Source organism: Lagopus muta, chromosome Z (genome assembly GCF_023343835.1).
Source record: "Lagopus muta isolate bLagMut1 chromosome Z, bLagMut1 primary, whole genome shotgun sequence".
In the NCBI taxonomy this organism is placed as follows: Eukaryota; Metazoa; Chordata; class Aves; order Galliformes; family Phasianidae; genus Lagopus; species Lagopus muta.
This window is the reverse complement of record NC_064472.1, coordinates 37,048,707-37,062,103: the sequence shown is the minus strand read 5'-3', so window position 1 is coordinate 37,062,103 and position 13,397 is coordinate 37,048,707. Positions and strand designations below refer to the sequence as shown.

At 40.2% G+C, this 13,397-nt stretch overlaps 1 protein-coding gene across 7 annotated transcripts in view; it reads left to right on the top strand.

Moving 5' to 3' along the window:
- Positions 1-1,952: 1,952 nt before the first annotated feature.
- Positions 1,953-13,397, top strand: part of TRPM6 (transient receptor potential cation channel subfamily M member 6) — a 92,564-nt gene continuing 81,119 nt past the window's right edge. For 6 of the 7 annotated variants that reach the window (XR_007373982.1, XM_048931936.1, XM_048931935.1 and 3 more), the window contains exon 1: positions 11,416-11,684. Coding sequence is in view for 6 of the 7 variants with exons in the window: in XM_048931936.1 (XP_048787893.1) it covers positions 11,448-11,684 (237 nt within the window). In the remaining variant the exon portion in view is untranslated. Of the gene's footprint in view, positions 2,188-11,415; positions 11,685-13,397 lie in introns of those variants that run through there. The other variant, XM_048931937.1, reaches the window with a different exon arrangement.

The window sequence follows — 13,397 nt, the reverse complement described above, 5'->3', positions numbered from 1 at the left end:
TCTAATGCCATCTCTGGAGTCATGGGCCGACATAATGAAATAGGAGGCATTATTTTTGGAGCACACCTTCTACTGTAGTCAATTAGTTTATAATCTGCTGAAACTTCATATACAGTAGATTCATCCTAGTAGTAGATTGCGTGTTAATGTTAAAATCCATCTTTAATCTGCCCTTATATTTAAAGAGCAGAATAAATTTTATGATTACCTTTAATGTATATATTTCAGCTCTTGAAAACAAAATAAGTCCTTTAAAAAAATTGAGCTTGCATACTGTTGTAGTCCACATATTTCCTCAATTTACAATTATGCTGCAGGCTAGCACTTTTCTCTCGTTTTGTTCCATTCCTGGGCTCTGGGTTGTGGGGTGGAACTTTACTGCTACTTTCAGAGCAGCTGCTGATTCATTTTTTCCATTCATTTGTTTCCAAGTAGCCTTGGAAAAGCTTTTGAAATGAGAATGAGTTAAGTACAAGGCTGGGCAAGGTAAGAGTGTGGTCAAATTACATAACCTTTGCATTAGAGTCATCAGAGGGTGCAATCAAGAAACGTCTTTACCAAACATCTAAATGTCTTCAGATGTATCACTGTGGGCCACCACAACACTGCTTTTGAATTCCAGCTGTGTTCTTCAAGACAGTTGTAGTTCAAGTGCTGTCCATGAACTGTAAGCCTACAGAAAAAAAATGTTTTTATCTAGTTAATGAGCACAAAGAAATCCTAAGACAACTCATGGGAGATGTAACATCTACCAGTTGAAAGTCTTTGCTTGATTTGTTCACACTCAGAAGAAAGCTGTGTATATACCCTCAAAGTACTTGGGAGTTTCCTATAAATTTTTCCTCTTTAAAGTGAAAGGAACCACTCTCAAAAGAGCAAGAAAATGTATGATGTAATTACAGAGATTATACAGAGGTCTCTGTGATACAGTGGATGTGTGGCAAGTGGAGCAGGACAATTAGGATATGGGAATACTAATGAGAACCAAGTACAGGTACATTGCTGTTTAAACTTCTGCTGAAGCATTTTTCATTCCACCAAGATAATATTAGCAGCATGTTCACCTATGTAAGTTCTTTGTCTCATTCTAAACTTATGGCCTCTTTTGAGAGGTTTGCATTGTGTTACATGAATGCTGGCACTTGGTTGTATATGCTGTGATTTTTATGGCTCCTGAGATAGATAAGCCTCCAAGGAGAAGGTTGAAGGTCAGTCCAAATTAGGTGATTACAGAATTACTATGAAGAGTAGAGTAAGAGCAGGCAGGTGGTCAGCAAAGCAATGATATGAAGCACTATTTTCACAGTAGTGGCTCCATCTTCAGCATAAAAACATTTACAATAATCTGAATGTGGTTATTGGTAGTAAATTTATTAGTTTCCTTATTGTTTTGTCAGTTAATTGCTTCATGTTTCATGCTTCATGTCTTCTTGTCATGACTAAAAATGTAATGGACTTTAAAGAGCATACACATGTATATGGATAGTTGAAAAACCTTAGTGAAGAACATAAGAGTGCAAATGTATATTTCAAAGTGGCATGAAAGATAGTATGTCTAGTATTTGGTGGCTAGTTCTGCTCATGGCAGATTCACTGTGGGGAATTCACTTTGAATTTTTCAAATTTGGTAGTTGGAGTAAGAGATGTTAGTCTGCATAGGCTAAGTGTTATAGCAAAACTTGTGTTCAAAGAGGCATTTCAAAACTGTATGATTGTATGGTTGGCGAGGCTGTTATTTCTATGCCTACCTTCAGTTACAACCTTGACTCTAGGTGGCAATAGACATACACAGTAAGCTACAGTGATCTGGAAAATGTTTTGGATATGCTTTTGTTCTGAACTACTGCTAAGAATTCAAGCAGTGACATCATGAATGCTAATCATTTCCTGACCATGATACATAAATAAAGCACATCAAGCCACAGGTTCCCAATTACAAGGTGACACAAAGTTTTCAGCATAATTAGAGTAAAAACGTTTCATCAAGAGTTTTTGGTTCATCTCTTGTTTATAGCTTCCTTCTTCCTCACCCCACCAAAAAAATGACCAATTTATGGGAATTTGTTGCCTTTGCTTCTTAACACTGTTTTTATTGGCTGTAACTGGAAAGCAGTCTTCTGATTCTGTGTTGGCTCCGTGGGCTGAAGGCTGCTTGAAATGTGTTCATTAAACATGGCAAAGAAGGAGGTAAGTACACTAACTTTGAAAAAACTAACTCGTGGAGTAGTATTTAAAATGTGGAGTGTAGGTAACAGTATGTTGGTAATGCGCAGGGAAATATCAGAGGATTTTTCTAGCAGTCATATTAGAAGGTTGTTTCTTTAAAATCCTTATTTCAAACTTTACATGTAAGAGATTTTGTTTTTGATGCAGCAAACAGTGTATTTTAATTATTGGTATTTCATTTGTAAGCAAACTCATTAGTACATTTTAAATACTCTTGTTCAAAATTTACAGCACCCTTCTGGACCTGTGATGACTTTCTGGTAGTCAAGACATACAGTAGTGAAAAATGTATGATTGTAGGGGTAAAAGTTGTTTCCTTGTTGCTGATGTGCTATGATTCTCAGGATTAAAGTTGTGAAAGGAGGATGGAAAAAAAGTCTTCTTGTTTGCTACTCTGTTTTCCTTTTTAAGAATGACTGTGACACGATTGAGTCCAGCTATAAAAATACTCCCCTTTTTTCTGCTTTCTTAAGAGAATATGAGAGGTTTATATTTTGTTGGAATACGATGAAAAATGTGGCTTATCAAATATGAGAGGAAGAACCAAGTAAAAAAAAATAGTATTGTACTATCTTCAATGAACTTCAAATCAGAGTAAAGAATTTTTATTTATGCTAAAATATGAATGGATATGAGCAACTTCTGCTCTCTGTTTTCTTGCACAGTTGAATTTTGTAGTCTGCTTAATTTGAGCAATGCACCATGCTCTAATTAAATAGGAACATGACTGACTTCACAGAATCTAGCTGCAGTGTCAAATACATTCTCACTGCAGTCTGATGCCATAAAAATGCTTATTTTCTTTCAGTGCTTCGATTTGTAGAAGAGGAAGTGTGTTGTTTTTATTTTCTTTTATGTTCTGCATTCTGACAGCTCTAACACAAAGCTGATCAAAGCTCTATTTTAAACAAATTAATTTTGCTTCTTATTGCATAAAACACATCTAATATATGAGAACTACTGTGGCAGCAAGCTACCAAAATCCTATATTTTCATGACTTTCAGTTGTAAACTTCAACATTTTTTGATCAAGTAATTACAGAATGTTGCATGCATGCTCCTTAATACTTACTGTTTTTATGCTTTTATCTGTTAATAATTAGAGAAACCTATCCATAAACAGAAAAGTACACTTCAGATATATCTTTGTATTTCCCAGTATGTACTGTGCAAATTCAGACACAAATGATAGGAGGGAAAAACATTACAGTTTCTCACTGATGAAATGGAAGCCACAAAATAATTCTGAAGTGCGATTCCGAACCGTAGGATGATATGAGATGGAAGGGAATGACTAACAGGCAAAAATGTTTATACTTTGGATATTGAAAATAAAATCAATAAATATAAAACTGCCTTAATTTCTATGATATGGCGAGGCTCCAAGGTGGAATTAAGATGGTTTCAGTCCCCAGAATATGCATTTTTTTTCCTTATGAATCCTTACATGCTGTGTGTGCATGCCCAAAGTGTTTTAAAGAAAACTTGGTTTGCAATGTTCCATTGCATCAAACAAGCAGGTACTGAGAGTGCCTGTTTTGAGTGCCATCAAATAACATAAAAGGCAGAATGGCTCCTCACCACACTTCATTGTTTTGAGATGAGAGGAAGATTCTCATCCCTGCATTTCAATGCATTTCTTCCTCCCTCTTTTCTACCGTGCAGATTATCTGTGCATATCCTGGATCTGTCAGTCCTTACTACTCTACTCTCAAAGCTTTTTCCATTTTCTGTTTTAACCATGGTTAGTTGGTCTTGAATTATTCTGAGGCTAGAATTGCTCATTTTTAGACTGATTTTTAATGATGAGTTCAGCAATCAAAATGCTTTTTCAAGTTTCTTAGATCACGCTGTGTGGTAATTAAATTGTCTACAATACAACCTGAAATAAAAGTGCATTATCAGATGCTTTGTTTTAGCAAGAAAAATAAGAAACACTTTTAAAGACATGATTTTGAAGGTCTCAGTATTTCACTTGTGCAACAGCTTAGAGTGTAATTGATTTTTGAGCTGTATTATTCTAACTTAAAGTGCTGAAAATGCAGAATAGCAGTGCTGTAAATGCGTGTGATTTCAGGACAACTCACAGGAGTAAGCAATAACTGTCAGAAATTACAAAAGCAGGCCCTTGGTTGTTTTTTTTTGTTTGTTTGTTTGTTTGTTTTTTAATCTTATGTCTCAAACAGTCATGGAAGCAGCAGTATTTTTAATGTGGCTTCTTAAGAAAATCAGAGCTTCTCTATTTACAGCATGTATGTAAGTAAAAAACGAATTATAAAACCATTCCTCCGAGGCTGCTCACTTTTTCCAAGGAAATTTGAATTTCTTTTTTCTTAACTAACTTTTTAATTTCAAACGTAAAAATACATAAGGTACTTTCATATGAGGTAAGCACTTAAGAGAGTGATTTCTCTGACTTTTAAAACTATTATTTAAAAGCAGAATATAACAATTACCAATACTTTGGTATAGAAATAATGTAAATACTAATTGTTTCAGAAAGGGCTGACTGTACCAGAGAAGAAGTCCTCCCAAATCTTGATAATTTGCTGAATAAAAATAAGCTTATATTTACTCTGCTTTCCTCTTAGAAATGTTGATACCTGAAGATGAAACTGTCAAGCAATCAGCAACAGACCAGTTAGTCAGATTGAAAACTGATGATATGTTGTTTTTCTGTTATGTAGTACTTACTAGCTTCTCCAAGCAGAACGAAAGCAGTAATAATCATAACTTTTTGTACCCGCATAACTGGTACAAATATTTCAGTATTTTTAAGTGGGACTTCTGCCAATTGTTTACTGCTTGCTGCTCCCAGTGGAGTGGTCCAAGCAATGGCCTGCAGAGCAGGACCAGCTTCACCAGTGGCCTCTTCTGCCATCTTGCTGTGACTCTTACCATCATGCTGTGATTGATGGGGAGACACTGCCTAGTAAATTGAGTTCCTAAAACACTGCCTCTGAAAATAAATACACCTTCCTATGAAAACCAACAGTGAAGTTGGAATTACTTGCAGAGCAGTCAGCACTTGTGTCTTGAAAGTGTAGTGTCACACACACACTATGGAGGTGTCCTCAGCTGACATCTGGCTCCAGCAATTGCAACTTGCTTGGGACAATACCACTCTCTGTAAATCAGCCCATGGCTTTAAATTCTGCTCAGATTATGCCATTTAAACAGTGAGTGCACACAGGTGCACTCAGAGTGCACCATGTTTGACTCGTCTCCAGCCATGAGTCACTAAAGGACAGAGTTCTTTCTTTGAAGTGGTTATCTGATGCCCCCTGTACTCTCATTCTGTTTAACCCTTGATTTTAAAGTAAATAATTTTAAATTACTTTAAAATAAAGAGATTGTATAGACTGGAGTCTTTTTTTTTCTCCAGCCTGAAGCAGGAAGTTTTTTGTCCTGTCTTCTCTAAAGCTTGAAATATTTGCTTTGTTACATCACTGAGCGCCAGCACGAATCTCCGTCCTGTCAGCTACCTTCTCTACAAGCCGTATGAGGTGAATTGATTATATCTAGTAAGAAAAAGATGGAAAATGAGATTTTGAAAACTGTTTAAAGAGGAAGACTTGGAAGTCCTTAGGTCATAGCTGAAGAAAGTCTCACAGAAGAAAACATATGACTGTGTTTGACAGGCAAGGGAGATGACAAATCAGAATTCCAATTTTCTAGGAGTTCTCAGGTAGGTGAGATGTTCAAAAAATCTGTTAACTAAGCTGATGGATGCAAGGAATGACAAAGCAAACTGAAGAGAGGAAGTGTCCCAGACCTATGACTACGCTACAGAAAAGTTGAAATTTCTCATTTTTAGAAGCAGAGATTATGTTAAGGATCAAGAAGGGCTCTTCAGATATCTAGAAAAATTCTAAGGGGTTACTGTTGAGATAAAAATCTTAGGAATCGTCTCATGATGAGCTGTGTCAGAGGCAGAAGTGGTTATCCTTTGAGATTGTCATGCTTGTCTCCGTGACTGCGGAGAGGTCATTGTGAAGGTAGGATACTTCTCAAGATACAGAAACTACTGCCTCCTAAAGCGGCAGAAAATAGTCCTACAATGAGACCTCATAGGCCTCTTTGGAAAATTGAGAAAGTGAGACCAATTACATCATCTGAAATGTTATTTTTTAATTCCAGGCATGGGTATGCTGCCTTAAGAAGCAGTATAGTGGTTTCTATGGAGTTATCACTGGAAGCCCAGAAATTTATCTATTATTAGAATGAGAGAGTAAATCATGCTGTCACATTTTGTTCTTCCTTAGGTTTGCACTGACTTCAAAGGTATTTACAGAGTTTTTCTGGGGAGAACTTGTGGTTGGATAGTTTATATGAGAGACCATCAAACTGACAAAACATACCTCATTACATTCCTGTCTATTTGTGGATCCTAATAACTTTTTTTTCCCCATGTCAAATAAATTCTTCAAATAATCCTACTTACTTTGAATAATCCTTCATTCAAATACAGTGATGTCTGAACTATCATAATAGAGTTTGAGGCATGCTTAGATACCAGTAACTACTTGTTGCAACCACTGAGTGGTCTGACTGAGAAAACACCATGGACTTCACCAACATATGTTATACTGGCTGTGTATGATTCAATATTTGAGATCATTTTCTTAACTATTACTGAAGCACAAGTATCATGTGAACTGACACCTAATGAACATTTATACACCGACTTGAGTTCTATCATCCTTAATTTGAATGCATGACAGTTCTCCTTCCTGGAAAAGCTTTTGTTAGCAGATCAGTTTCTCTGAATAGAGGCCAGTGATGAATAATATTCCTCAGAAGACTAGAATTGTTTAACGTTTCTTAATGAGATAAATAGTGGGATCAAGTACACCCTCAGCAAGTCTGTGGATGGCACCAAGCTGAGTGGTGCAGCTGATATCACAGAAGGGTTGCCATCCAAAAGGACCTGGACAAGCTTGATAGGTGAGTGCAGGTGAACATCACAAAACTTAACAAGACTAAGTGCAAGGTGTTGTTGCTGGGTCTGGGCAATCTTAAACACAAATACAGGCTGGGCAGAGACTAGATGGGGAACAACCCCACGGATATGGTCTTGGGGGTACCAGTGGATGAAAAAGTGGGCATGAGCCAGCAGTGCACACACTACCAGCCAAGAAAGCCAACTGTATCCTATGCTGCAGATCAGACATTTAGAAGAAAATTTTCACTATAAGTGTGACAAGGCAGTAGCATACGCAGCCCAGAGAAGCTGAGATGCCCTGTTGCTGGAGCCAGGTTGGATAGAGCGCTATGCAGTCTGATCTACTGGGTGGCAGCCCTACCCACAGCAGGGGGTTTGGAACTACATGGTCTTTAGTGTCCCTTCAACTCAAATCATTCTACATCTGTGATTCTGGCACTGGGATACAGTGGCAGCATGAGAGCAATTTTACTACAATCAGACCTGGAATCATCGCTGCATACTTTAAAATAAGCAATAATTCATTATTCTAACTCACTCCAATATGTTGCCTATGCATCCTAGAAGTTGAAGAGTAAGACTAAGACAGGTCATTCTGTTCTGTTGTAGTCCAGAATCTGCACGATAATGTTAAATTTTGTGCTATATTGAAAAACAGCCCTGTTTCTGCTGCAGTGCTGCTACACAGCATGATAAAGCAGTAGCTCAGTCATCATCTGATGAATGTGTGCTCGTTCTATCTGCTCCCAACCACAGTGTTGGACTGTTTCATGAGTCTTCTAAATTTATATCAGAAAATAAAATAAATAAGCCTAATAGAAGGCTGATTTGTTGATGAAGAAATGAGAGTACAAGGTAAGAACTTGTACTAGTGACAGTCTTTAGCAGTTTCATACTGTGCTTTTCACTTCATCAGTTCTTGAAGATCTACAAGGATGCTAGGAAAAGATTAAAAAAAAAGGAAAAAAAATTCAGGTCTCATTAAATTTTTTGCTTTCAGTGTGTGTTTGGAAATGATAAAACAGTGAAACTGGGTGTTCCCTCTTAAGTAAGTTGGTACATAAAATGTGGATTAGTTTTGGCTTCTTCATTCCAAAATCTTGATACTTCTTCAGTAGATCCTGCCTGGTAAAATACAGTTGATAGAAAACCTGGTTCATATTCTTGATCAATGGAAAGTATGATCTAATAGAACACACTGAATAGAATGGGCATCTGGGTGCTAATCCCTTTATTCCAGGCACCCCAAGAAAACAAAAGAAACAAGGCCATTCTTGTTTTGGTGAAAGTTTCTATTAAGCACATTATCCTCCTTCAAAATCTGTTTTCAATAGAAGATTCTTGGACTTTGAATAAAACGGAAGGTTTAAAAGGCATACTTTGACAGGCATGCATATGCCTGCTTAGGGCGTGAAAAGTGGGAGGTGTGAATATTTGTTCCTAATGGGCATCTGGAATTGAGCTGGCCTCGTTGCTATTATAGTAACAGCTTTGACACTGGGAATATATATTTCATGAAGAAAGAAGCATAAGGTGTAAACAGGAAAGTTGTCTCTGATCTTAAGGTAAGGCCATAGAAATAGGACTGGTTGTCTACAGTAGAACTGCAGGAGAAAGCGTACTAGCAATTCTGATTTCTAGAGATAACAGTAGAAAGGGTACATGTTAGTTCTGTGGACTTTGAAATCTTACAGTGTCTGTTATAAAACACATCACACGTTTTCATATCTGTGAAGTGCTAGAGAAATGGGGGTGAGGATTTCCAGCATGAGAATTGGCTTGCATGCCTTTGTAGAACAGACTTCTAGGTCTTTATATTAATAACAAATGATGAGTTTTGATTCCAAAGAAGACAGAATTTCTGTGCCTGAAAGAATATTCACAGCTGAGAATTAAAATCCAGAGATTTGCAATTACAAAAATGCTTGAGGTCAGAGGAATATGAACACCTTACTGTGTTCCAGTTAAAGTCCACAGCATCTGCAGGTGCTGGCATATACATATCTCAGTTTTCTTACAAGGTTCAGATTCATACAAGGATAGGACCTGGTAATACTTGCTGATGCATTCATCTAATATGTCTATTACAAGAACATTTTTTTATTCCATTTACAAACATTGGTGAAACTAGGAGAAGGAGCTGGAAGTTTCTGTGCTGACTCAGGATGATATGTTTGCAAAAACTGAAAATAATTGAAAAAATGTAGCAAGGAAAATGATAGAACATGCTGTTTATCACCTGCTAATATTTCCTGGAATTAAATGCAATGTAAGAAATCTAAAGACAAAATAGAAACAATGTAAGAAGCATAAATGTGTGTTGTTCAGGGGCCTAGAAACACAGTTTTATCCTTGCCTCTGGAAGAACTGTTTATGTGAAACCACCACTAAGTTTAGCAGCAAGGCCCCAGGGCACACTCTAGGGCTCAGCAGGCATTTCTGCTGGGATTTACAGAGCTGCAAAGCCTGAGCATTCGACATGACTTGTGCGCAGGTGCCTTAAGGGAAGGAGACAGCATGGTCTGAGTGCAGAACTGTCCTGCAGGCAGGAGAGGAGGACAAGCTCCAAGGCACCAAGGAGGAAGCAGAGATTGCCTGCGCAGGAAAACTGGGTAAATGGAACCAGAAATGGGTAAATAAACCAGAAATGGAAAGACTGGAAAATGGAAAAGCAGATGGGAAATGCAGACAACATTCAGAGGCAAGTACTGAAGATCATAGTAAATCCAGCAGCACAACTGAAACCAACAAACAACAACAACAACAACAACAACAACAAAAAGGAGAAGAGGGCAGGGTAGAAAAATCAAAGAATTCATTGATTATAGCAAGAATTTGATTTGGGGGCAATAAAAAGCAACTTAAGCTCAGAGAAGTGAGGCTTGGGAGGCATTGGAAAAAAATACAGGAGAATGGAAACAAATTGAGCTCAGAATAAAGGAAAAATGACCATGCCAGATGTGTTAGACCACTTTAAGTGCAGCCAGCTATTAGTAACAGGTCCTGCTCTGAGTCAATGCAATCCCTACTGTCAACACTGTGGGTGATGAACCAGATGAGAGCACCCTTCCACGGAAGAACTCAGAGAAACTGGTGAATGAAGAAGAGGAGTGGTCAGCAGATAGAAGGAAGTCAGGCAGCCTCACTTGGAATGCTGCATTAAGTCTGGGGCCTGCAACACAAGAGAGATGTGGAGATGCTGTAGTGGGTCCAGAGGAGGGCCACAAAGATGACCAGAGGGTTGGAGCACCTTTCTGTGAAAGCAGGCTGAGGGAGCTGAGCTTGTTTAGCCTGGAAAAGAGGAGACCTTACTGAAGCCCTTCAATGCATAAAAGGTGCTTTTAACTAAGATAGAGAGGGATTTATTACAGGGCCTGCAGTGATAGAACAAGGTGTAATAGTTTTAAACTAAAAGAGGAGACATTTAGTTTAGATGGTTGGAGGAAATTCTTTACTCAGAGGGCAGTGAGGCACTGGCACAGACTGCCCAGAGAAGCTGAGCAGAGAAGCTCGTCACTCCTGGAGATTTTCAAAGCCAGGTTGGATGGGACCCTGGGCAGCCTGAGCTGGTGGGGGCAGTCCTCCCTGTGGCAGAGAGGCTGGAACCGGATGGACTTTAAGATCCCTTCTATCCCTACAAAGCTGTTCTGTGATTCAGATTGCTGTAAGATCTTGTGGTGCAAGAACCCATGGGCTTTGCTGTGTTGAAGGTCTCCAGCCCATCAGGAGACAGTGGTAACTGCTGAAAGTGTGCTGAGGTTTCTGCATTCAATTTTGTTTGCCATTGTAGAAAAAGTGACACAAAGTTTTGTTCCAAAGCTGAGCATTCAAAAGTTTGGGTTTATATCCAACTGTCATCCCTCCGTGCACAAGCAGCATTTAAGTAACACAGAGATAATGCACTGGTTTTCTTGTACAGTGGTTGAGTTTTCCATGGTCATGAACCATAAACCAGGCACTTCTTCACCTCCTGCTTCTCAGTGTGCTGATTACATATGATTTAAGCCTTCATAATCCAAGAGAGAATAACAAGTTTCCACTTTGACTTTTCCATTAAGCTCATGATGATTGCTGTAACTTTATTTCCCACCATGAACTTATTTTCACACAAAAAGCATCTCCACCTTCAGGGGGATAACCGAGAAGCGGAAGAGCTGGTGCCACACGCCTGTCGGGTGGTGGCTCGACGCGACGCGTCGGCCTCACGCAGAGCCGGCCGGGCTGGGGCTGTGCGCTGTGGGACCTCGCCGGGCGGAGCGAGCGCTCCGTGCCGACCATGCCGGAGGTAAAGGCCGGAGCCCAGGGAGCCGCCGCGCCCCTTAGAGGCGCCGCCCGCCTGCCCCTCTGCCGCGGGACGAGGATCGGCATGGCGTCTTGGCGGGACCTGCTTTTCTCTCAGCTCGGCCCCGTCTGCCGCGGCGGCAGAGACTGGCCGCGGGGAGGCTTGCGGCACCCGCGCCGCCGCGACCGGGCCGAGGGCAGCCGCGAACCCACGGCATCCGCGCCGCATGAGGTGAGGGCGGGCGGGCGCGCGCGAGGGATAGGGTTCCTTCCTCGGGGCCGAGCGCTCCGGCATCGGAGCTCATCGGGACGGCGAGATGATAAGAGGGGTTTGTTCGATAACCCGTTAGGAGCGGAGCCCGGGATGGTTCCCCGTCGGCTGGGTGCGGGCAAGCCGTGCCCGGCTGCCGCCCCTCCTCTGGTGGCCGCGGGACGATCCCCCCTGGAGCTGCACTGTGAGGTGTGAGGTGTGGGAGAGCTGCTCGTCTGCCAGAGCTGCCGTTCGGTGTACCGCCGGCTGACGGCGTTGTTTGGGGCTGGGAACTGTAATGGTTCGGATGCCGGGCTTTTGGGAAGACAGCTGTGCAGCTGTAAGTGAAGTTGTCAGATGGGACAGAGTTTTATGCTGTAACTCCAAGTGTTCATTTCTAATATTTTGGTGACAGAAGTGCGTCTGCTATGGAGTTTTCTTTGTGGGTATTCCAGTTGATGGATGTGATTTCCGGAAAGTTACACAGTATCTGCCTGCACACTAAGAAAACAATGCAACCAAGTTTTAAGGTGTGAGCGCCTGATATTAAATCACAAGCTCATTTCTTGGTACCAGAATAGAGAGGCTGGTTTCAGAGAATTCACTGTATGTTGGACATCATGGATAGACAAACCAAGAGGGATTGCAGTGCTACCTGCAAGAATGTGCTTATACCCGTGGAAGGCTAAAAAGAATTTAAGGAAGAATCATTTTGTTTTGCAGTTGTGAAATAGCTTTACAGGCTCTTTTTTCACACGTTTATGTGATGCTGTAACAACCTCACATAAAGTCATAGCTGTGCTATTAAAAACATGATAAGCAGCAAGTAGATTCAATTATGTTTGAAGTTTCTTTAATCATCTTCAGGTTTGATGAGGGACAAAGGATGAAGCTTTCTCAGCTGTTACAAGGTCAGAGGCAAAGAAATTGCCCAATAGGGAATGTGCTGAAGTATGCTTTCCTAGAAGTAACCAACAACAGGGGGAAATCATAAGAACTGCAGAACTGTACTAGAGAAAGACTTTTCCCTCTGTGCTCCATCCTAATTTATTATTATTATTATTTTCTTAAATGTTGCAGGGACAAAGGCAGGACGAGGAAAATATTTGATACTTTTTTTTTACTTTTTTTTTTTTTTTTTTTTTTCACTTGGGATCACCAAAGTAGAAACTAAAAGTCACGTAGTGAATTTAAAAGAGCAGACTTTAAAACTCTTGCAAGTCACTAAAGTTCTTTGTAAGCATCTGTATTCATGTAACCATGCTGAGCTCATGGCGGGGCTGCAGGTAACTTATTCCAAGGCACACAAATTGCCTGAATGTGGCCATAGCATGCTACTCCTTTGTCAGAAAGAGTTGCTGTTTACCTTTGTGTAATCACTATGGCAGATGCTCAGGGACAATTGAAAACAAGTTGCAGTCTTCATGGGGCCAGAATCATCTTTGTTTTAAAGTAAGGTCTTTAAAATGGGGTTTTGGTACACAGTAGCTTGTCAGGGGAAGGTTGCAATTGTAGAAGAGAAGGCTGGTACCTTCAGCTTGTTATCAGTGCCACTCTGAACGAGGCTGAAGTTATTAAAGGGTTGGCAAAGATGATGGAGTACTGCTGTATTCTGTCTGCAGTGTCCATCAGCATATGTCTGGTCTTGGTGACATCTGCTGTACATGAATGAAAACTTCCCAGGAGGAAAACCTT